Genomic DNA, 26,028 nt, shown 5'->3' with positions numbered 1-26,028 from the left:
ATTTTCCATTATAAAGCCTGTAAGAATTTAACTTCAGTTTGAGCAGGACATTGTGAGTGTTAAGACGATTTTTAATTGGCTGCCTAGGCATTGTTTACTGTTGATATGCTTTTGGCTGACACCATACTTTTATTTTAGGATTTTAGATTTGAGGTTATTTATATAAAAGATATTTATTTTTTATTAAATTTTTTTTTCAACGTTTATTTATTTTTGGGACAGAGAGAGACAGAGCATGAATGGGGGAGGGGCAGAGAGAGAGGGAACAGGCTCCAGGCTCTGAGCCATCAGCCCAGAGCCTGACGCGGGGCTCGAACTCCTGGACCGCGAGATCGTGACCTGGCTGAAGTAGGACGCTTAACCGACTGCGCCACCCAGGCACCCCTATAAAAGATATTTATAAAGGAAGTCAGTGATATTCATGGGGAAAAAAATCCAGCCTTAACTACCTCCAAAATTAATCCTTTAGCTTTCTTATTCAAACAAAGGTTTTCCTCTGACTTTAATAAAAACAATGTAATTGGTCCTGTTGAAATGAGAAGCATCTGGAAGGCCTGTTTGGGCAAACTCTCCTCCCCACAGAAATGTCTCTCCTTCTGGCTTTCTTATTCACCTTGGCAACAGGATAGCACCATTTAGTGATAGAATTCCAGCCGGTGACACAAAAGCTGTGCCCCGGAATTTGTTGAAATAACCCTTCGTGAATGTTCTCCTTCAGGGCATTGGAGGGTTGGAACACTTCAAATGTGTTTATCCAAAACCCAGCAGTATTGTTTATTGTATTTTAAATTAACTTTCATGGGGCTGTTTAAATGGAATGGTTAAGAGAGCGGTTGGACAAGACATAGATTCAACTCCTGGATCTTGCAGTTTATTAACTGTGGGATTCTAGGTAAACTACCTGGAAGCCTCAGCTTTCTCATCTACCTCTCGGTTCTGTGAGGCCGCAGGGAAGATGGAAAGTCTTTAGCTCAGTGGATAACAGCTGATAAATGCTTGATACTGACAGCTGTAATTAAGAATTTGCTTGCCTCTCCCTCAACACCTTCATTGTTTATACTCTTCTCCTTACCCAGCTGTTCTCATCTTGCGTACTCATCTTGAGTGTTAGGATTTTATAGAAGTGCTCATTGTGAAACAAAATATTTGTAAGGCATCTGGAAGCGTCCTCCAGAAAGGTGGGGGCTTACGCCCAACGAGCAATGGCTTTCTTACCAAATCTCCTTTTCTTTGAAGGTGATTGTCGTTTTGTACTTCCGTCTGTGGATAATGGGAGGATCTATGCCCCTCTTTTCAGAGCAGGATAATCCAGCTTCATTTTCGCCTTACATTCTTACAAGGTCAGTAAACATATTTTTTTTTTTTAACTTAACGTGGTACTCATTCAATTGTTTTAAATAATCTTAAATGAGAGTTTGCCTTTGCCTTTTGAGGAAAGAAGGGTTGTATTCCATCCTGGGGGTGGGGGGGAAACTACTATTCATACATTTGGAATTCGTTTCAGCGGGTGGTGCTGTGTTGCCAGGCTTATTGCTACCGTTCCCATATTGGTATGTATTTGGCTATTCAGCAAGTATTTTGTTGAGCACTTATGATCAATGGTAAATGTCTACTGAGTGGCCCATATGGCAAATGTTACAGAACAGTGCACCGCCAAGCCTATAGAGGTTGACTGAGTATTAAAACTATTTGTAGAATCAGTGGAGAGGTTGAAAGTGGAAAACAGAAATGAACGATTTTTGCTGAGATATAGCAATTCTATCACACTATTTGTCTTTAAGAGATTTAGAGATCTTGGATTAAGAAGGGATGTTGATCAGGGGATCTGATTTATTGAAAAGGTTTTTTTGTTTTTTTTTTAATTTTTTTTTTCAACGTTTATTTATTTTTGGGACAGAGAGAGACAGAGCATGAATGGGGGAGGGGCAGAGAGAGAGGGAGACACAGAATCGGAAACAGGCACCAGGCTCCGAGCCATCAGCCCAGAGCCTGACGCGGGGCTTGAACTCACGGACCGTGAGATCGTGACCTGGCTGAAGTTGGACGCTTAACGGACTGCGCCACCCAGGCGCCCCTTGAAAAGGTTTTTAATTCCTTACCTGTTCAGTCAGCTGTGGTGTCCTGCTAAGGCTTTCAGATATAATTATATTTGGCAATTTTCATGACTTTTCTTCAGGATATATTGCTGCTCTTACGTTAAAACATTAAGATGCATCGTTATTAAATTTTTATAGTTTTATATATACCTTTTCACATATAATATTTTCATAATAGTAACCTTCACTCTTTGTGCAAAGACACAATAAAACTTAAATTAAACCTTGACCTATTGCCCATTTGGCTTACTTGTATCTTAGGGACAGCACATTGTTGGATTCTGTTTCTCTGCCAGGCGGTGATCTTTGCTTTATTTGACTCATTTATCTAATTTGTTTTAATTGATACATTTCTACTTGCTTTGCCTTTTATGTTTTTCTTTATTTTCTTCTTGTTCAAAGACAGTTTCCCTTTCAAAAATGATAACTTCCAATTTGATTAATCCGTTTTTACAAAAACATTATGTCACAATTGTTTCTATTTACTTCTGTCATGTATTTATATTAAAGAATCTTGACTCTGCCTTCAGAAATCATATGCTATCCAGCCTCTAGTGTTGGCTTATCTCTTCGAGGTAGTCTGGAGCCTTATACATTATTGTTTATACCTTATCTTTTTAAAAACGTTGTTGTTTGATTAATCATGACATCTTTAACCCACTTTTTATTAATGTTGCAATCTACTTGTCCTTTTTAGTTCTCCCTGGCTTTCAAAATTTCTGGGATCCATTTGTGGATATTTTTAGCTCATTGATAAATTGTTTCAGTTTCTGTACCTCCTTAAATAGCTACATTGACCTCCAGAACACAAGGTTCTGAACTCACCAACCAATTATTTCATTCCTATCTCTGTCATCAGTAAACAAGTGCGTGCCCCACGGTCCTTAGTGTCAGGACAAGGTGCCTTTGGTCTCTGACTCACTGCCTTCCTACCTGTACTGCTTAGCTGCCGGTTGCATTTTTTATCTCTTCTGGTGGCAGAAAAAAATTCTTTGGTGGAACCTCTGGCAAAATTAGTACCTTGGGCCAGTCACTTGCCAGCTTCTGTCTTTCACTTTCAAGGCATATGTATCCTTTTTCAGAGGCATCTGATATTATTTCATTTAGGACTTTATATGACTCCATCTAAGTGACTGTTCTCAGGTGATTCAATCAATATGTGATGGAACACAATATCCTCTTTTTTTTTTCTTTTAAAAAACATATCTTTCTGTTTTTGTGTTTCATGCTTAAAATGCATAGAAACCCAGGGACATTTCAATGACAGTTCCTCTAAATGGCTTTTCACATTCCTCTAAGATAGCTGCATTATAATTGTCTCTTTTGAGCACCCAGAAAATTGTCTTTAATTCCTTTCTCAAGTAAGGTTTCTATTCTGCTTGAATAATTGTTTGACCTCTGGTAGGCTGATGATTCTTAAATTGGATTACCTTGGTCTGTTTCCTAGTCCTGTTGGTTTTTCTTTTCTTCTCATTAGCTGTGCAATTTAGCTATGATTTGGCTGGCTCTGTGAGCCCGTCATTACTAATCACAGGTTTGTCATTCAGCTTTGTCAATCTGTCTCATTAATGCCTCACCTCTTTCACTGGGTTTATAAATTCCGAACAACTTTTGTAGCAACTTTGCTTCCATCTTGCAAGTATTTTATCTTTTAAAGTTTATATAATAACTTATTCTATTATCAGGTGAGAGTTTTCAGACTTTTTCTTTAATAATTGCTATAGTTACTAATTCCATGTAGTTTTAAAAAAATCCTAATAGTTTTAAGAGTTGCTTGGTCAAGTTTTCCTTTGTTTCAAATGATTTCCTGTGACTTTATAGTTCTGAGATTCCTTCACTTTGCTTGTTTGTTTGTTTTATTTCTTTATTTTGAGAGAAAGAGAGAGCACAAGGGAGGGGCAGAGAGAGGGAGAGAGAATTTTGGGCAAGCTCAATCCCAGGAACTGTGAGATCATCACCTAAGCCTAAGTGTCAGACGCTTAACCAACTGAGCCACCCAGGCACCCCCCATTCACTTTTACATAATCTATTTCCATGTAATTAGCCAGGAGGAAATACCCTGTCATTTTCTATTTACCAACACTGGGATGCGAAATCATTGTGGTTTGCTCTTGAGAATAGTTTGTTAAAAATTATCAAAGATGAGGGAATAAGACAACAGATGACTGTGTGACATTTACTGTAATGTAAGACATTGTCTAACAAACCTAGAGGAATACAACTTTGATTGACTTATTTATATCTATACTACTATATTTTACAACTCTGTCAACTTAGAACTTAACATACAGAAATATGATAGCAGTGATTATTTCTTTTCTCTCTAGTAGGAAATAAGGCTTCAAATGTTACAGTTTTATTGCTTTGTAGGACATTGGACAAACTTGTATCTAATTTACCAATCTCATTCCTTTTTGTTTTTCATGAACATTGTAACACTAGTTTTTCAAATTTAATTTGTATATATTGATATAAGTATACATATATATGCATAATAACAGCTTTGCACTGTTAAGCCCAGAATCCGTGATCCCCAAAGACCGCCAGGGAGCCGAGTCCGATGTAAAAGCAAAAGAGCCTTTATTCGAGCTAGCTCGAACTCAATCCCCTACCTGCACCGAGGCAGCAGTGAGATATTGGGGAGAGAGAGCGAGTTTCAAAAGGACAAAGGTTTTATTGGGGCCTAGGGGCAGTTGGTGAGGTAATGGCTGTGGCCTCAGCCGATTGGCTGGGGAAGGGTGGGAGTCCTGTTAGGCAGGTGAGCGGGAGGTTACTCAAGGGGAGGAGGTGTGGTCAAGGTGAAGGACACAGAACAAGATGGAGTTGGCCAGCGTAGGCCCGCCCTTTCAGCAGAGGTAACAATTTTCATGGCATACAATTCACCTATTTAAAGTATACAATTCAGTGATTTTCGTTATGCTCACAGAATTGTGCAACCATCATCAAAATCAATTTTAGAACATTTTCATCTCCCCAGAAAGAAACCTTATATCCTTTAGCTGTCCCCCACTCCTACACAACTTTTTGTCTCTGTTGAGTTACCGGTTCTGGATGTGTCATATCAATGGAATCAAATAATCATGGATCTTTTGTGACTGACTCCTTTCACTTAGCATAGTGTATTCAAGATTCATCCATATTGTAGCTTGTATTCATACTTGATTCTTTTTTAATTCCCCAGTAATATGTCATTATATGGGTATGCCACTTTAAATTTTTCCTTTCATCTGTTGATGGGCATTTGGGTTGTTTGTACTTTTTGACCCCTTTGAATAATGCTGCTGTGAACATTCATGTATGAGTTTTTGTTTGAATGTATGTTTTCATTTCTCTTACACATGTACCTAGGAGTGGGATTGCTAGGTCATATGTATTAACTTTGTATTTAACTTTTTGAGGAGCTGCCAGACTATTTACCAAAGCAGCTGCACTATTTTACACGCCTGCAGGGCTTATGTGAGGGTCTAGTTTCTCCATATCCTCACCAACACTTGTCTTTTTGATTGTCTTTCTGTTGTTTTAATTACAGCCATACAAGCAGGTATGAAATGGTATCTCATTATGGTTTTGATTTGCATTTTCCTAATGGCTAATGATGTTGAGCATCTTTTCATATGCTTGTTGGCCATTTCTGTATCTTCTTTGAAGATGTGTCTATTCAGATTCTTTGACCAGTTTTTAACTATTTTTATTATCAAGGCATTTTATTATTTTATTACTGAGTCTTTTTATTACTGAGCTGTATTAGTTTTCTATATATTCTAGATATAGATTGCTTATCAGATATATGATTTATAAACATTTCCTACCTTTCTGTGGGTTGTTGTTTCACTTTCTTGATGGTGTCCTTTTGAGCACAAATGTTTTTATTTTTATTTATTTTTTTTTAAATTTTTTTTCAACGTTTTTTATTTATTTTTGGGACAGAGAGAGACAGAGCATGAACGGGGGAGGGGCAGAGAGAGAGGGAGACACAGAATCGGAAACAGGCTCCAGGCTCTGAGCCATCAGCCCAGAGCCTGACGCGGGGCTCGAACTCACGGACCGTGAGATCGTGACCTGGCTGAAGTCGGACGCTTAACTGACTGCGCCACCCAGGTGCCCCACAAATGTTTTTAAATTTGATGAAATTCAGTCTATTTTGTTTTTGTTGCTCATGCTTCTATCTAAGAAGGCTTTGCCTAACTCAAATTTTCTCTTAAATTTTTTCTTAACGTTTATTGATTTTTGAGACAGAGAGAGACAGAGCATGAACGGGGGAGGGTCAGAGAGAGGGAGACACAGAATCCGAAACAGGCTCCAGGCTCTGAGCTGTCAGCACAGACCCCTGACACGGGGCTCGAACTCACGGACTGAGAGATCATGACCTGAGCCGAAGTCGGCCGCTTAACTGACTGAGCCACCCAGGCGCCCTCAAATTTTCTTTTAAACTGACTTTATCAAGTTTCTGGTTCCCTTATTAAAAAGTTATACACACCTTTATTTTCACTGTGTATTTGTATGAGGATTAAGGTTTTTAAAAATATTTTGAAAACCGTACATTGGTACAGTTTATGTTAACAGTAGTTTGGAAGCCATTTAGAATTTGACTTCTTACACTTGATCATTGGGCATGTCAGAGCACAAGGTAAATTGATAAAGAATTGGAGGATCATCATTATCACGATACACTGGCAGTGAGGCTCTTAATTTTTCATATTTCCATTTTAACCCAAACATTCAGATTGTATTAGCTGTCAAGAATTCTGTGTGACTGATCAATAACTTTTTCAACTCGTAGTTAATTGAGGTTGTGTGGATCAGTTGAATGGCATGAGATTGAATTAAATGTTTCTACCTTAGGCCTGAGAAGAAAAGTGTAAGAATTTAAAGAATGGGGGAGATACTGTAGTTTGATTGCACAGCTTTCCCTGGACAAGCAGATTCCCCCAGGCACAATTGTCCAAGCCAAATAACCTAGTAATCATGACTGACTACTACCTTCCTATTATTCCTCACCTCTAAGCCATCACACAGTCCTGTCCGTCGATCTTAATGTTGCTAGAATTTCTTTACTTACATCCACCCCTGCTGCTGCCATTTTCATTAAAGTCCTCATGGACTCTCTCCTGTATTACTGAAATCCTCGTAACTTGTCTCTCTTCCTACAGTTTGCTCTCCTTGGATCCATCTTCCACACTATTTCCAGATGGTATTTCTCACTGGCTTGCTATTTTAAAGGTCAGTGGTTTCCTGTACCTCTAGAATAAGCAGTAGGAATTTGGCCGTAGCTATTCTCTTCAGGCTTATCTCTTGGTACCCCACCACCTTCCTCCTTAACCTTAGCCATTAACTATCCTAATCTGCTTCAGTTCCTTAAATGCAGCCCTGCCTTTTACCTCAGAGTCTTTTTACATGGTGCTTTTCCAGTCCTATAATGCCCTTTCCTTCATTCTTTAGCCATTGTTCATTCTAGATCTTGCCAGAACCTTCTTACCTCCAAATCTTGGCCACATATTTTTTGTGTCTTATTACACTTTACTTTATGGGCTATTTACTAATTTTTATTTCCCACTTAAATATTTGTTTCTCACGGGCGGAGACCGTATCATATTCCTTTGGATCTCCAGCATATTAGCCAGTGCTAAGCCCAGGGCAGAGCCACAGTAACTGTTTATTGTGTAATAGATGAAGACATGATTAAATCTACTCTCATACGTCTGTTGCATCTATAAACATGATACCTACATTTACCTTTCTGCCTCTAATGGCCACTTCAAACCACCACCTCTGGATTTATCCTTGCCTTGCTTTTTGGCATTAAGACATTTTCAGCTGGATATGCCTTTGTACACTCCAATATGGAAAACGTAGTCTTACTCATTTTATCATAAGGCATCGTAGAATAACTCTGCTCCGTCATGAGAATGACCCATACAATGTAATGACATATTTAAAAATGCATGTGATTATGGAACCCCAATATCATGTTGACTCTTCTTTGAGATTTAAAGAAAATTGGCTCAAGTCTTTTCCCACCTGCTGGGTGTCCATTATTACCCTCTCCTGATTTTTAATGCTTCCCAAGAACCTTATCTTTTCATGGGCATTTCCCATTTCCTTTTCCTTTTCCTGCTAAACTTCCAACCTCACCCATGTTTTACTTCCTGTGGCCATTCTCATTTCCTTTTCTTGTGCCAACCAAGATAGAGATCATAGACCTTTCACCTTAATATCCCCTGAAGTATCACTTATGTAAGGCATTTGCATATAAGAGATTTTACTGAAATGTGGGGTCAAGTGAGCAGAACTATATTGTAAAGCCATACACAAATAATTTATAGTAGACATCATTGTATGACAGAATCCTTCAGCTACTCCTCCCCTGGGGAGTTCTCATTGACTTTTTTCATCAGGTCTGTGGTCTCAGTTATATATTATTTATTATTAGTCCTACCTCTTGCCTACTATTCCCTATTCTTTTCTTCCTCCCTGCAAATTTCTAATAATTTCTTATACAACCCTAGACTGCATAGGCCATCTCAGGCTAAATCGTCTCTGAAACCATATATACTGATGTAATAGTAAGCTCCAAAATGGAAATGGCTTGACGTTGAGAAGGTTTCGTTTTCGATCATAGGGAGATGGCTGTGGATTCTGCCACTCCCTAGGGAAGCTCTCTTCCTAGCGCAGCCCCTGGGTTTTACGCTGCTTGCATTTTCGAGTCCCACCATCTGGAATGACTATGGCAGTGCAGGCAGAAGAAGAGAAAGCCGGAGGGTCCCATACATCTTATGTCGAAACTTTCAACTACATAACAGTAGAGACTGTTGTAACAAACTCCCATGTTTGTTCCCGTCGCCCAGTTTCAGCCTTTATCAACCGTGCTCAGCCTTGTTTCATCAAACCCCCCACCCTTGCAACCCCTCTCCATTTTCCCCAACCATCACCAAACAGTTCTGAGACCAGTCCCACATATAATGTCAATTCAGTTATCATGATTTCAGTGTGTAGTGCCTCTAAAACATAAATATTTTAGTCCATTCAGGCTGCTCTAACAAAATCCCATAGACTGGGTGGTTTTTAAACAACAGAAACGTATTTCTCTTCGTCCCAGAGGCTGGAAGTCCAAGATCAGGGCACTAGCATGATCATATTCTGGTGAGAGCCTTCTTCCTGGTTCCTAGTCCCCTCCTGCTCACTGTGTTTGCTCATGGTGGAAGAGGTGAAGGAGCTCTGTGGCATGTCTTTTATGAGAGCACTAATCTTAGCTCTTTTTTTTTAATGGTTATTTATTTATTTTGAGAGAGAAAGAGTGCACACAAGCGGGGGGGGGGGGGGCAGAGAGGGAAAGAGAGAGAGAGACAAAGAGAGAGAGAGTCCCAAGCAGGCTCTTCCCCGTCAGTGTAGAGCCTGACATGCAGCTCTGTCTCACAAACTGTGAGATCATGACCTGAGCCATAATCAAGAGTCAGACACTTAATTAAGCCACCCAGGCACCCCAGGGCACTAATTTTATTTCTAGGGACTCTACCCTTTTGATCTAATCAGCTCCCAAAGGCCCCACATCCTAATACCATGACATTAGGGATTAGGTTTCAACATATTACTTTGGGACGGGGGTGGGGGTTCACCCAAACATTCATACCCTAGCAATAGAATGTCTTTTTAAAAATATAGCCACCAGGGGCACCTGGGTGGCTCAGTCGGTTAAGCGCCCGACTTCAGCTTAGGTCATGATCTCACACTCCATGAGTTCAAGCCCCGCGTCAAGCTCTGTGCCGACAGCTCAGAGCCTGGAGCCTGCTTTGGAATCTGTGTCTCCCTCTCTCTCTCTGCCCCTCTCCTACTCATGCTCTGTCTCTCTCTGTCTCTCAAAAATGAATAACTGTTAAAAAAATTTTTTTAAATATAACTACCATATCTTAATGATATCCTAAAAATATTGTCATTAATTCCTTAGTATCATCAGGCATTCATTTAGGCACACACGTTGTCAATATCATTTAAGCTTCAAGAGATTCATGGCACCTGTGCCCCAGGTACTGGGAAATAGAGTCTCCTCAGTACTCAGGGGAAGGAGAATTAAACAGACTTAATGAGTACATAGCTTTGTGTCTGATATAACCTATGGTGGTATTTTCTTAAAAAAAATCAAAAACATGTTAATAACATGTTCTTTACCCCCCCCCCCCACTATAATCATGCCTCCATAACGATTCTCAAGCATGTTTCCTGAACCACTACAACAGAACACCTCAGAGTCTTGGGGCCCTCACAGCCCCCCATCCATTTCCTGTTTGCCTGTGACATCTGTTTCCCAGTCTAAGCCCAACCCATTCATGAAGGCTCAGGTAAGTGCTAGCTCTTGCAGGAAGGTTTCCCCGATAGAAAACTCATAGTGACTGCCCACCTCCCGCAGCCTGTACACTTAGTTATTTCTACCAGAGTGTGAACTGCTTCAGTAAGATTGTTCCTTTCTTGACATTTAGGACCTGGTGTGTTGACTTAGAAGGGAGAGGGAGCCTGGAGCCTGGCAGCTTTGCAGTGGGAGCATTTGTCAGAGGAATAGGTCTAGGGTAGGTGGCTGGGGTGACCTCGGGGCTGGTGTCTTCAAGAAGAGAGGTGACCACTTCACAGAAGTAGGTGTCAGGAAGTTGGATAGGAGAGTGTTCTAAAAGCAGACTTGGGGTACGGAATAGTTTTGCTCATAGCTCTGTGAGCAATGGCTGCCTTGGTGACTCTTAACGCTATTTCATTATCTTACTAGGCTTCAGCTCGGAGCCTGGCACAAAATCAATCTTGGGTGTATTGTTGAGTGGATGAATGGTGGTCCTGGTTATAGCACCCAGTGAAAGGAGTGAGCCTCGTTGAGGTGCCTTCTGAGGAGATTGTTGCACACCTGGTAGTTCCCTTCAGGAACACGAGAAGTGTGGTTGTAATTATCAGTTGCAGCCTCCCCCCAACTCAATGCCTTGTTCAATTTTCTGTTTTCAAAAATATCTGTAAGGGTTTGTTTACTTGTAACTTCGTAAAAGTAACAAAACGTTTCCTTGAGAATGATAGGATTTATGCTGTGGGATATCTGGTCAATTTGCGTGATTACACATAACACAACAATACAAATACAGCGTGGTGGCTCTGGCATTAATTTTCATCTCCTTCACTGTGAGGTGGTGAAGCCCTTAGCCAGGAGTGTCTAAGGGAACTCGCTCTGTGGGACCCTCTGTCCCCCTCCTGTTTGTCAGGTTGGCTCTCCTACTTAACCTCCTGTGCTTTCACAGTTCTCGCACTTTGAACATCTAGAAAGCTTGGCTATAGCTGTGACTTTTTAAACCACTTTATAGTTTAGAAAATTTTGCCTTCTTATGTCCAAATCCCTCCATCCCTCCCATCCCACATGGAATTTCAGTGGGAGCAAGGGCCAGAAGGTGAAAGAGAGGGAGTAGAAACAAAAACATGTTCTAAAACAGAGGGACAAGAAATAAAAATAAAAAATAAAAATAAATATCAGGTTAGTGATTTGGGAAATTTGAGGTTGGAAAATTTTGTGATTGGATTTGAGAGTGGAAAGTGGCTCAAGCCAAGGATTGAGTTATGGGTTTGAAGCAAGAATCCTGAAAGAAAAGTTGAGTATGGGAGAGGTGAAGGATGGGGCTGAGGGCCAGTGTGATGTCTAGATCTGCACTGGCCACTACAGGAGCCACGAGTCACATGAGGGTACTGAGCCCTTCACATGTGGCTAATCTGAATTGAAATGTGCTGTGATTAAATAAAAGTCTATGTAGGATTTTGGAGGTGAAATCCTGTAAGAAAAAAAGTACAATATAATTTTTATATTGATTATATGTTGAAATGATACTTTGAGTATATTCATTGAACAAAATGTATTACTAAAATTAATCATGCTTGATTTTACTCTGTGTAAATTTTACTCTCATAGAAAATTCGAAATGATGCATGCTTCTTTGTATTTCCATTGGGCAGCCCTGGCCTAGAACCAGCACTGGGTCTCTTCCGGAGGTCTCTTCCTCACAGGAGGACAAAGGACGGGCGGGGTGGCGAGGAGTAAACAGTGTGTGGAGCCCACACCACACACTCCACAGCCTTCCTCTGCCTCTGGTTTGGGTGGTTTCTTTCAATCTGCCAGCTCAGCTGATTCTGAATGGTGGGAGGATTTGTACTGTACTCCACCTTTGAGTGTGAAGGTTCACTTAGAATTTGAGTCCCATCTGAACAAAATGTCCTTTAGAACCCAAGACCGTGGACACTTATGATGCTTCTTGTAAATTACCACCGAAAATTGTGCCCTGACTGCAGCCATCCAGGGCCTTTATGATTGTACTCCAGCCGGATTGCCAAACCTGCATGTGTCTCCAAAGCACCTGAGAATCACACTGAAGTATCAATTCTGGGGTTGATTCTGCTTCAAATGCCCAAAGATTCTGCTTCAGTGGTTTCAGTGCACTTGCATTTGAGAAACGATGGACGAGGTTTTCGTGCAATTTGTTCCAGCACAGAATTGTCTTTTGGCCCAGGATTTACTCGTCTGTTTATGGAAGTCTCTTTAGAAATGTGATACTTCGACATTCAATCTTGTAAATCTTGGATTAAAAATAAGAACAAAAGCCTGAGATAAGTATGGCTTCTGCATAGGGCTGGAGCCTGCGGAAGAAATAATGTAATGATCTGCTATTAAGGCCCCTCTTGGTGGCTCCTGCCTAGTAATTGGTTTTCCATCCACAGACTGGAAGGGGACAGGAGGTAAAGCCATGTAGACTTGATGGAGGAAGTATTGCCTTTATAATATTGTAAATGGTTGTCTTTCAAATCCAGGAAATAGATAAAATGGGATTTTCAGTGAAAGAATATAAAGGCCCCCTATCAGCATCATGTATTTTCATGAGGTGTGGTCCTGGATAAGCAAATAGAATGTATCTACTTAAGTGGGTAGATCTGTTTGTGCTGTTCAGAAACATAGACAAAGGCTTGTATTACTTTGTAGGAAAACATCAAGATACAAAATAAGATGAAGGTAGAACTCAGCATCTTCTTTCTAAAGAAGTTTCTTTTTTTCTCTTTCCATTTTTTCAGTTGGTAGTTTTAAATAGGCACAAACAAAACCTTAGGTTTTGATTGTTACAGTCTTAGGGCACTATGCCGTCCTAATCTTTATAGCTCTCTCTAATGTAAGGGCTATTTCATAATAAACTCTGAACAAATTGAATTAAAATTTAAATTATCATTTTAAATTGCATTGTGTGTTCCAGGTGAGCTATGCAAAATGAGATGCTCTGTTCTTGCTTTAGCAATTAGCAGGGCCTTGTTTTTAGAAGGTCTTTTTTTAAATGAAACTGTGTGTGTGTGTGTGTGTGTGTGTGTGTGTGTGTGTGTGTGTGTGTTTTAAAATGAAACTGAAGTTATTCTGATATTTAAATCTGTGATTACCAAACTAGGGTGAATATCAGAATTACCCGGAGAAGTATTTACAAGCAAAGACTTCTAATTCATGTCACAGAAATTCTGAAAGAATTAAGTGGGTAAGACAGTCTTGATCTGACCAGCAGCCTAAGTGGTTCTGGAGGCAGGTGTGTCGCCCTCTTTGAAACCCTCAGGTGTAAACTGTGTCCTCTGTGGTTGAAGACCTCTCTGCAAGGAGACTCTTGTCTCCACTATGGATTTTGTATTACGTTCATAGAAAGTAGCTTGTAGGAGGTTGCCTGGGGGGCTCAGTCAGTTGAGCCTCTGACTTCAGCTCAGGTCACGATCTCGTGATCTGTGGGTTCGAGCCCGGATGGGGGCTCTGTGCTGACAGCTCGGAGTCTGGAGCCTGCTTCGGATTCTGTATTTCCCCCTCTCTCTCTGTCCCTCCCCTGCTTGTGCTCTGTCTCTCTCGCGCGGGTGCTCTCTCTCTCTCTCAACGAACGGTAAGTAAACATTAAAAAAAAGAAAGTAACTTTTTGGGATGAAAGAGGTTATCAAGGCTTTGAGAGTAGTTTTCCCAAGTGAAATGGCTCTATGTAATAGTAGTTGACCTAATTTATCTTGGACTCTGGAATGAAGGAGAGAAATACAAGGAAGAAGAAAGGGTGGCAGCCAGATGGGGCAGCTTATGGAGTAGCCCACGTTACCTCTAGGTTGCTGGAAATTGTTGGTCTGGATCACTTATTGATACTTCACTATAAGGGGCTCTTGGGTGGCTCAGTTGGTTAAGCTTCTGACTTCAGCTCAGGTCATGATATCACGGCTCATGGGTTCGAGCCCCACATCAGGCCCTGTGCTGATAGCTTGGAGCCTGCTTCAGATTCTATGTCTCCTTCTGTTTCCCTCCCTCCCTGACTGAGCGAGTGACTGCTCTCTCTCTCTCTCTCTCACATAAGTAAATAAATAAACATCTAAAGACAAACCAAAAAACTATACAAGTCTTTGGGCATCTGACTCTTGATCTCGGCTTGGGTCGTGATCTCATGGTTCATGAGTTCGAGCCCTTTGTCAGAGCCTGCTTCGAATTCTTTCTCCTCCCTTTGCCCCTACCCCACTCATGCTCTCTCTCTTTCAAAATAAATAAATAAACAGTTAAAAAAAATAAATCTACATAGTGTTTCCATTATAATCTTAAATCCCTGAGAAGCTGATAAAAATTAAAGAAATAGTTCTCTTCTTTTTTCCTAACATTAGAACATAAAGACAAAAATTGCTTTTCATAATGAATAAAATGCCAAGCCTCAGCTTTTTATGTAAGGATTCTATTTCTTGCTGTGTGGTGCTCTGACAAACATTTATATCAGTGCAGTCATCTGTTTACTGTGCTGTAGCTGGGATCACACACTGGTTTTAAGTTTTTGTCAGCCCTGCTTTAACCAAAAGTTAGAGTTTTGTTTGTTTGTTTGTTTGTTTGTTTGTGTTATATAAAAACTGAAGTTCCTCTGGGCTTCACTGTTCAAGAAATAAGTCAGGGTCTCAGGCAGGCTCTTCTCCATGAAACACCAATATTTGATCCATTATGTCTCCTTTCTGTTCTCCCTGTTAATAAAGATGTGCTAACGGAAGACTGTATGATGCAGGGGGGTTGGGGTGGGGGGTTCCATGTGAGGTCCCCAAACAGTGTCTTGTGTATAGGCTCTGCTGTGGGGTTCCTGCAGGACACTGAACAAGTCACAGCCTCCGTTAGGCTGTTTCCCAATTGCAAAAAACGAGGGTAATACCCACTTCATAGAGATTGTGTTGGGATCAGCTAATCCTTATATGCAAATACTTTGAGAACTAGAAAACGCTGTACATGTTTAAGGGAGTTTTAATGCTATTGGATGTGGTTCATTCGTATACCAACAGAATTCTTGTATGGAAATCTGGAAATCTACGCCTGCTGCATAGTAAGCAGTTAGTACATGTTTGCTCAGTGGAAGGCAAACCTGTGCTCGATGAGAGAAAGCATGTTGGTTTGAAATAAAGGTGTTTGTTAAATGCTTTGCAGAAAGAAACAGACCTTAGGTAAGAAATGAACCAAGTATTTATTTTGCAGAAGGTGTTATTTACTTCTTTTAAATGGGTGTACGGGTTAGAAGTTGTTGCTGACAGTCTTACATGTTGAAATTCATTTTTTCTATCCTGATGAAGCTGTCTCTGCTAATAAGATAACTGTATTAATGGCACATTAAAAAGGTCAGAGAGACTTAATGACATTTCAGATTCACTTTATCGTTTATCCATGGTAACATGAGTTCTCACTTAAACTATATTCTTTGCAGTTGAATGTAAAATAAGAAAATGTAAGGCTGGCATCGCTTTTTAATGATGCTTCTGTGGCATAAGAGAGGAGGTGTGTTTAGTCATACATCCCTCACTATTTGATGGTATGCCATGAGCTATGCACTGAGGGGGTAGGGAGACACAAAAGCAGAATCTCCAGTTTGGACCCTTTAGCTACATACCTGGACAACTAGAAACCCAGCAGGTATCTTTGTAGGACCATAGAAAACTGCGTGGTTGCCTCAGGCCAAAACCAAAAGTATAAAACGGGAATATTTTCAGATTTTTAGGTATTATTTTAATATCAGGTTAATGTTTTAAAGCCCACAGAATCCATCCATTTGAAGAGCTAGGTGCAGGAGAAATAGCTACCCACAAGACACAGCCCGGTCCCCCAGGAGCTTCTGCTTTGCTGAGAAGACAGGCACGTGAACAGGCAGTTACCGGGCAGTGTGAGCAGTATGTGGGAGCACAGAGAGGGACCCACCTGGCCTAGCAGTGGGCTGTGACAGGGCAGGTTTGTCAGAGGACGTGACGTCCTCACTGGGACCGGAAGGGTCAGCGGGGGCTGGAGTTCAGCGACTTGTAAGAGTTGGTCCCAGAAGGTGAGGGGAGTTGACAGGCACTGCTCTCAGGACCTGGACACCAGAGAGAGTGAAGACTGTAGTGACAAGTGTGTGAGGACAGGAGAAAAGGAGAAGGGGCTGCCCTCTTGACCATGCTCCAGCCTCAGTTCCGAACGGGTGCAAGAAGCCCCGTGTGACAGAGGGAAGCAGGGCAGCCGTGAGGAAGGCCTGTGGCCCAAAGGGAGGGTAGGGTGCTGCCCTGCTTTCCCGTATGCACCTGGTTTGGGTTTGTGAGAAGCCTGGTTATACTCTTACTTTCCTGTCTTTAGATTCTTATGCAAATTTAAAAAATAACCCTACCGTAAATTGAGGTGCTTTGATTAGACCATTGGTTCTTTTAATACAGGAGAACTTTAAAAATAAAACACAAGAAGGTATGAGTCATTTGGAGCTCTTTTCTGATTCACCATTCGGAACTAGGCTTGCTGTTTCTCTTCCCAGGTGCTGAAGCAACAAGTACTGAGTGGTACTGCTGCTGGGCCTTGGTCCCAGAATGCCTGGAAGGTCCTGGCACCTTCTACTCTGTTGTTACGGAGGAGCAAGGGGATGAGGGGACAAACCACCATCTACACAGTCCATGTAGCTGGGGTTGCCTTGTGGCTTTCTGCCCCAGCCCTGTGTCACAGGGGCCAGGTCCTGCTTCCAGTCACCCTGCCCTTGTCTGTAGATGATTTCCTTTTCTTCAGTGTCTTCTGTTTTTGTTCTGTATTTTGGTCTGTGTTACGGCCTTGGTCCCTGTTGTTGCACTCATTCTTGTCGCTGAATAGATTTCCTTTGAATGGATATACGACAGTGTATGTATATGTCCATTTTATTGTAGATGGATATCTGGTTATCTCTGGTTTGGGGCTATTAAGAAGAGTTGCGAACAATGTAATAAATGTCTTTTGGTCAACATCTGTCTGCAGTGCTGTTGGGTATGAACTCTGGAGTAGACTTGGTTGATCATCCGTGCATTTATTATTAGGCTTTCATGAAACTCCCTGCAGTTCTCCAAAGTGGCTTCATCAATTTACAGTAGTTTTTCAAAGTTCAGTTTCTGCACATCCTCCCCCAACACTGATGTGATATTTTTCATTTTAGACATTTTAGCTGGAATCATTTTATAATTTTTTATATTACACATTTTTAATTCTACTTTAGTGTGACCCATATTCTTTAAAGAAAAGTTTTTTGTATGTCTGTTTATTTTGAGAGAGAGAGAGAGAGAGAGAGAGAGAGAGAGAGAGAGAGAAAGAGAGAGATCATGCACAAGTGAGGGAGGGGCAGAGAGAGAGGGAGACACAGAATCCCAAGCAGGCTCTAGGCTCTGAGTTGTCAGCACAGAGCCTGATGTGGGGCTTGAAGCCATGAACCATGAGATCATGATCTGAGCTGAAGTCTGACACTTACCTGATTGAGCCACCCAGGAGTCCCAATGTGATCCATATTCTTAACTGTCTGCAGAAAGTGTCATGTTCATTTACAGCTTGAAGCCATTTGGTGGCCCTGCCTGGACTCTCTGTCTCCCATCTTTCCACTTATTTAAATTCTCCATAGATTCTAGGATGTCATTTAAAAAAAAATTTAATGTTTATTTATTTTTGAGACAGAGACAGAGCATTAGTGGGTGAGGGGCAAAGAGCGAGGGAGACACAGAATCCAAAGCAGGTTCCAGGCTCTGAGCTGTCAGCACAGAGCCTGACGCAGGGCTCGAACCCACGAACTGCAAGATCATGACCTAAGCTGAAGTCGGATGCTTAACCTACTGAGCCACCCAGACCCCCTTAGGATGTCATTAATCCTTTGTTTTTCATTAATCTCTCATTTCTTAGAACTCCATTGAAATTGTACCTTTATATTTCACAATTACTCAGCCTTGTAACGCGTGTTTGCATTCTTACTACCAATGCTGACTGTCCTCCTTTGGAGGGCAGGGGACTAGATCTTATTACCCTTTGGCACCTAGAAAAGTGCACAGAGTAATTAGTCAACATTTATTAAATTCCAGTGAGGATGTCCTGTCTATGGAGAAGGGTGGTACAGGAAGGGGCTTTCTTTGGCTAGTTTTGGAGAAGGTAATAGGTAGGAGAAGATCCTAATGATAATAATAAGCCGGTTATGCCTGAAAAAGGCCTGTTGTTACTGCTGGGGCACAGCAAGACCATGGAGACCCTTTTGAAGCATCAGGGGTAATTCAAGAGTTGAAAATAGGGGACAGTGTAGGGACAGGTAAGACAGGTCACCAAAACCTAGGGGCTAGAGGCACAGTCTGGGCAATGAGGGGTATCACTGTGGTGGTAGAGGTGGTTTATACTGAGGCTGGTCTATCGACAGTGTTAGCCGGTGTCCTTCCCGGGAGGACTCTGTGTATACAGTAGACACAATGGCCTGTACTTATGAAACAATAGAAGGGCTTTTTTGGTGAATGAGAAAGGAAGATCCTTGGAGCAGTAACATTTTATATCAAACAAGCAAGGGCTGTATAATTTGTGCTTGCGATGCATGATTTTTTCATCTGTACCTATCATAGACATCTTCCTAGGATAAGGAATTATGTTAGGCTCGTGTTATTTCTTAGCCAAAAAGGTTTTTTCGAAGGCAAAGAATAGATTCCAGGTATGTTTCTGCTCTTACAACACTCTCATTTTTTTCTTGGTGAAAATGAAGATTTACATTTTCAGGGCCACCCAGTTTCCTTTGGTGCCATTTGATACATGCCAGCTCCCCCAAAGCCTTTTCTTCCCTTTCACATATGTTTCCTGGCTTGGCGATGCAACTACATGACTAAATTGTTCAAGCTGAATCCCTGTGTATTCCATCCATTTTGTTGGCAAGATATTCTAGCGGCTTTCCTCCTGTTAGCAGCATTCGTGGTAGAAAATTGGTGAATAATTCATTTTGGTTTTGCTCCTGCTTTAAAAAAAGAACCCAGCAGGGCAGAGATATTCAACAGATTATTTCATTTTTAAAATTTTAGCAGAAATAAACAAGATGATTAGTTTAAAATGTAATTCATAGTCAGTGAGTTAAAAGACTTGAGTTGCTGATTACAGCTAGTTCAACTAGCCCCCTAAAATGTAATTAGCTTTTGGCATGATTCCAAATGGCTTCTTTACACTTAAATTTGCAAAAAATTTTCTGATGCTGTTTCAGTATTTCAAATAGTTTTCAAAGAGTTTACTAGCAACATTGATCTGAATTCATATGCACTAGGTGACGTCTCTTGAGTTTCTGGAGACAATACATATGTATTAAAAGGGGTAAGTTAACAGTGTTGACCTTCCTAGTGTTATAGGAGGGTAAGTTGCTTTTAGGTTTGTGGTTTACTTTACTTTTTAAACGTATTTGGGTTGTAGCCTGTGTAAAAATATTTTTTTAAAAATCCAAGTTACAATACTGAGATTATAACTGAAAAAATATTATTTATTATTTATTTTCTGTTAATATGGCATTGCAAGTCTAGAAAATATAAGAAACTGAAGACAACTTGCAGGGTAAGGCCAAAATGTGAACTTCACAATTTAAATACAAATTTCCACATTAGCACTTACAGTTATTCCTTCAAGCTGCCGTTAGACATAAGAAAGTATTCTTGTTGCAATTCTGTTGCCTTTTTCCAGGAGTTAAAAAATAGTTGTTATTATGGAGAATATCAAATATGTACAAAAGTAGAGCAGAGGGCATAAAGAACCTCTACACACCCATTAACCAGTTTCAACAATCATAACTCATGGCCAATCTTGCTTTGTTCATACCCCCACCCTCTTCTGTGCCCTTGCCCCCAGTCCTTCGTTTTGAAGCAAATCCCAGACATCATCTCATTTCCTATGGATATATTTTAGTATGGGTTTCTGAAAGGTAAGGATCCTTAAATTATATAACCACAATACCATTATCACACTTTAAAAATTAACAGTGATTCTCTAGTATCATATTTCCAATCAATGCTTCAAGTTTTCCTGCTCATAAGTGGGTATTTTTAGTAATGGTTCGTTTGAGATAGCATCTAAACAATGTCTGCACTTTGTTTGATACATCTCTTATATCTCGCTTAACTTTTTTTTTTAAATGTTTATTTTTGAAAGAGAGACAAAACATGAGCAGAGGAGGGGCAGAGAGAGAGAGAGAGAGAGAGAGAGAAAGAGAGAGAGAGACATAGAATCCAAAGCAGGCTCCAGGCTCTGAACTGTCAGCACAGAGCCCAATGTGGGGCTCGAACTCATGAACCATGAGATGTGTGAACTGAGCCGAAGTTAGATGCTTAACTGACTAAGCCACCCAGAATCCCTCTTACGTCTCATTTAACTTACAGATGCCCTCTTCTTTCTTCCCTCCTTCCCCCCACCCCTGCCCCTACTACAATATATTTGTTGAAGAACCTGACATCATTTGTTTTGTGGAATGCCAACTTTCTGGATTTGTCACATTGCATCCCTGTGGCGTTATGTAACATGTTCTGGTGTTCTTTGTATTTGATGTAAACTGGTAATAAAGGGCTTGCTCAAGTTTAATTTTCCTTCTTTTCTTTCTTTCTTTCTTTCTTTCTTTCTTTCTTTCTTTCTTTCTTTCTTTCTTTCTTATTTTTTTTTAGACAAGACTACTTCATAGGTAGTGACATATATATTCATCAGGAGGACATCTGGATGTTAATCTCCCTCTCTATGATGTTAAAATTGGTTAGTCAGCTTTAGGCACCTCATTTATCCTGATCCATCCATTATGAAGTATCCTATCAGCTCGTCACCTAATAATTTTAGCAGCAATTTATAATCATTGCTGGTAATTATTATATCAAGAAGGAGAGATACCATTTTTGAAAGTAATTTTTAAGACCTGGAGAGTAACTGAATGACAAAATGTTGTGATTTTCCTTAGTTTGATGGTTCTGCCTTCTCTTTTAAAGCCAAGTCACAGAGAATCTTTCCAAAGTAAGAAGTAGATTGCATCAGCTTAGAAGCTCTGTGAAAAAACAAAGCCCAAAGTCACCCAATCATCCTAGTATTCTCTCAGGAGACAGTTTCTCAGCCCCAAGCCTAAAAGGGATAAGGCAGTATTTTTGTTTTTATTTTTATCAAATAACAAAGCTTGGACTTCATCAAGCTTTCAGTGTATACTGCACGATTTGTACGTTAACATTTTATTAAAAATACCAACAGAGAGGAAGGGGTTGGAAAACACCATTGAAATATCCCCACTCTTTCAACCCAGTTCTCTGTTGGGGTTTGAGTGTTGGGGCAATAAGTAAAGCCTCATCCCTGAGCCTCACCTGGCTATCATTGATGACTTTTTTACTGCCAACTTTGGAGGGAAAGGAGGAAAGGGAAGAGGATGAGTTGGCAGGGTCTGAGAAGGCTGTTCCCAACCAGTAGCTACTTGCTGAGAGGAATTCAAGATGAAGTAATCCTATACTTTGGAAGCTAACTTCGAAGTTATTTGAGCTAATCTCTTTGCTAATCTAAGAATCTCTCCAAGAGTTCAACAACTGACAGAAGACTTACCTTCACATTTTATACTGTTTCAGTGCTCATCTCATTCTGCTTCTTTAATTTTGTATATCTTGTTTTCACTACTGGATTATATATTTTGTGAAGACAGGAATGTATCTAATTATTCTATTTAACCCTATTTAATATAGGGTGTCAAGCAGAAACACAGCGGTTAAAGCAGTGAAAATAGATTTTATTCAGTAACTGCTGACAGCAGGGGAGAGAGCTGAGTGCCATTCTCAGTTGTGCAGAGGTGATTGGGCATTTTAGAGGGAAAGTGAGAGAGCAGGGCAAGCTGGGACTCAGAAGAGGCCAAGAAGTGGAAAATTACAAAGGAATGGTCATCTAAGTGCATTTAGGCTGGCTGTGTCTGCTGGCTGGCAGTTATCCTCTTGCAGACACAGGGAGGCAGGCCCTCTCCTCCCTGATGATTGCATTTTAAAGGAATGGCTCTCAGGTCCTTGAGAAAGACTTGTGAGTTGTAGGGGATACGTATTCACAATTGTGAACCCTTTGGAGACAATGATCTGAGACAGAGAGGTCAGAGGCCTTTCGTCAGGTATCAGCTAGAGCCAATAGTAAATTCTCCCGGTGGCATTGAGCTTTCTCAGGCCACGGTTCTAATGGGGGGCAGGGGTCCTCCTTGGGATGAGCCTCACGTCGCCACGCTGGAGTTTGGTGTCTCCTGGTGCACAGGTTTGCGTGAAGTTTGTGGTTTGCTGAAAGTTCTGCAGTTCTCAAGGGTCTAGACCACCACTTAATGAGTTTGTGGTGACTGAACACATGTAAAGAAATTCAGGTTTTGTTTTTTTTTAATAAATTCACATTTATTTTATTTTTTTTTTTAACGTTTATTCATTTTTGAGACAGAGAGAGACAGAGCATGAACGGGGGAGGGTCAGAGAGAGGGAGACACAGAATCTGAAACAGGCTCCAGGCTCCGAGCTATCAGCACAGAGCCCGACGCGAGGCTCGAACTCACCGACCGCGAGATTGTGACCTGAGCCGAAGTCGGCCACTCAACCAACTGAGCCACCCAGGCGCCCCAATAAATTCACATTTAAATCAATTCCATTCCCTTTACCCTGAAAAGGAATGGGGTCAGTTGGAATGCTTTTCACCTTCTCTTAGTGCCTAGACACAGCCAGGAGACCGGAGCACCACCTGCGTTTGTTATTTTCCTGCCTTCCCTGGGTCTAACTGGCCGTTCTCCTTAGCAGGGATGATGGCTGTACTTCCCTTTTCTTGAAGCCTAGCACCTTCACTTATGAATAAGAGACTTCATCTCCCTACCATAGAAATTCTGATTTTTTAAAAGAAATAATTCAGTATGGATCAATCTGTTATAAAGATGATGACATATTTTACTATCTACTGCAGTTTTCTGAGCACTTTAAAAAAGGACAGTTTAAATGTCTCTTACCCAGGGAATCATACGTAGCAGGACAGCATTTCTGTCGTAAACTTTCATCAGACTTCTCCTTTTTGGCGTTTATCTAAGGTTGTAATGTATTTATGTATATATGATTATTTTTAAATATATGTCATGGAAACTGTCTTTACTTGTTCACTTTTTAAAGACCAGCACCTACCACAGTGCCTAGCACTAGTAAATCTGTTTAAAAATGATCTACTTAATGACTAAATGAACGGCCTTCCACCTTACATTGTCTTTTCCTGTAAGACCCTGTTGACAGTATACAAATGCTGTTTAATTAAACCTTGGTAAATGAATGTTTGTGAAATCTTACGGACCCTGAGTCGTGTTTCAATGATTCTTCTTCTCTTTGTAGGTTCCTTACCTACTCCTACCTCTTGGCCTTCAACGTGTGGCTTCTGCTTGCACCTGTTACCCTGTGCTATGACTGGCAGGTGGGCAGTATTCCCCTGGTAGAGACCATATGGGACACACGGAACTTGGCCACCATCCTCCTGGCAGTTGTGATGACCTTACTGAGCCTTCATTGTTTAGCAGCCTTCAAGGTAATTTTCTTAAGATCCAGATGAACTCTCAGCATTTGAAGACAGACACTCTAAACTTACTTAGTATCGCCTCCCCCCACAGGGGTCTGGGTCTAAACTGAATCTACTCTTTTGTCTAAAAACCTGAAAAATTTAAATTTTTCTAGGTAAGTAATATATGTCTTAAAGACCTTCGTAGACTTAACAGATCATGGCCACCTTAATTATATGATATCTTTTACTGTTCTACCAAGCCTGTAGAAATTGGATCTGAAATTTAATATTTGCAAACAAGAAACTTTTTTCCTGCTATAGTTGACTAATTTTTGAAGTAACTTGTTTGATTTCATGTAATGATAAATGAGATAATGATAATATATTCATAAGTGCTTAAAATATGGTTAAGATGCTACTCCCACTAATGACTGCCTGACTGCCTGAGTTGGTTGGGTGATTCTCACTTCAAAAAAAAATGATATAAAGCTGGAAAAAAAATCACCAAATGCAACCATTTCAAAAATGACCAAAGACAGCAAAGAACTTGAAAATGTTTACTTATGAAAAACTGCTACTGCATCAGATGAGATGCTTCTTGCCCAAGGGTCTTCCCATCCCCACCCCACTCCGTTCCACACACACCCCCACCAGCTGGTGTGAAAGAAACCAGAAATTTACTGGTTAGAGGTGGCTGATTTGGTTTGGGAGCATAGCATAGCAGCAGAAAGCTTAAGGGGGAACTTTTGGAAACAAGAGAGCTATAGAAGGGCTGAGGTAATATACTCTGCATGCATTGGTGGCTGGCTGCTAAACAACGTGGGCCCCCCCAGGGAGCACAAGCAAAATTGAAACCCTGGGGAGACTTATTTATTTGCTGCAAATTTGAATGAATTTTTTAACCCATACACGGGTTGGTCAGCAGAGAGGGAAGCTTCATTGGCCTGAGTTGTCACTGTATAACCTCTGTTGAAATCACTGTGTGATCAAAAAGCTGTGTAGGCACAAGAGAGATTCCCCCAGAGATTCGGGCAAAAGAAAAAATAAAAAACTGAGCAAAAATTTCAGCTCTCTGCAGAGGAAGTAGATTTTTCATTTGGAGTCTAGGCAAATTCATTATATATTAAAACAGTAAAACCAGCATATTTCAGTCAAACAGAATGGAATATAGAGTCACTACAATGTATGACACACAATGCCTAGTTTTTGTTGTTGTTTTTTTTTTAATCAGATTCTGGACATGTAAAGGAGCAGGAGAGTGTGACTCAAACTCGGGGTGGGGGGTGCTGGGAATAGTAAGTAGAAAACAGAATAGAATTGAGAATCCAAAGGTAAGCTCACATTTACATGCTCTTGATTTTTGACAAAGTGACCAAGATAATTCAATGGGGAAAGGGTAGTCTTTTAAATAATAAGTACTGAAATAATGGAATATCAATAAGGAAAAAAAATGTGACATTAACCCTTCCCTCATACTGTATACCTATAAATGAATTCTAAGTGGCTCGTGGTCTTAAACAAAAGAGTTAAATAATACCAAAAATTCTAAAAGGAAATAGGAGAAAAATCTTTGCAGACTGGGGTTAAGCAAAGATTTCTTAGGACACGTAAAGTACAGACTATAAAAGAAAAAGATGACAAATTGAACATCATTAGAATTAAAAATTTTGCTCATCAAAAGATAATGTTAAGTCACTCAAAAGGCAAGTCACATTAGTCACATTGGGAGAAAGCATTTGCAAAACATATCTACGAAGGACTTGGATCTGGGATATTTAAAGAGCTCTTAAAATTTAGAAATAAGACAAATAACTCATTAAAAATAGGCAAAAGATTCAGAATCTTCACAGAAAAAGGTATGCAAAGGTTAATAAACATACAGAAAGATGCTTAGCATTATTGGTCATTAGGGAAATGCTAATTAAAGCCACAAAAAGATACCACTGCATATCCACTAGAATGACTGCAGTTAAAAAGATTTATGAGACTAAGTGTTGGCCAGAATGTGGGTCAACTGGAACCCTCATTCTGATGAGGAAAATGTTGGCAGTTTCTTAAAAAGTTAAATATGAAGCTAAGCAATTCTCCTCAAAGAAAGATAGAAAGAGGTCCATATGAGTCTTGTAAGTAAGTATTCATAATAGCTGAAAAATG

The 26,028-nt window shown here is 40.4% G+C and overlaps 1 protein-coding gene across 4 annotated transcripts in view; it reads left to right on the top strand.

The window, feature by feature from the left end:
* Window positions 1-26,028, top strand: part of TMTC1 (transmembrane O-mannosyltransferase targeting cadherins 1) — a 278,157-nt gene that overhangs the window by 123,706 nt on the left and 128,423 nt on the right. For all 4 annotated transcript variants that reach the window (XM_045061612.1, XM_045061614.1, XM_023256892.2 and 1 more), the window contains 2 exons: window positions 1,237-1,340; window positions 23,712-23,901. In XM_045061612.1, coding sequence (XP_044917547.1) covers window positions 1,237-1,340; window positions 23,712-23,901 — 294 coding nt within the window. The remainder of the gene's footprint in view (window positions 1-1,236; window positions 1,341-23,711; window positions 23,902-26,028) is intronic.

This window comes from Felis catus, chromosome B4, assembly GCF_018350175.1.
Source record: "Felis catus isolate Fca126 chromosome B4, F.catus_Fca126_mat1.0, whole genome shotgun sequence".
Taxonomy (NCBI): domain Eukaryota; kingdom Metazoa; phylum Chordata; class Mammalia; order Carnivora; family Felidae; genus Felis; species Felis catus.
Note: the sequence above shows the minus strand (reverse complement) of the source record. Positions and strands in the feature narration are given on the sequence as shown.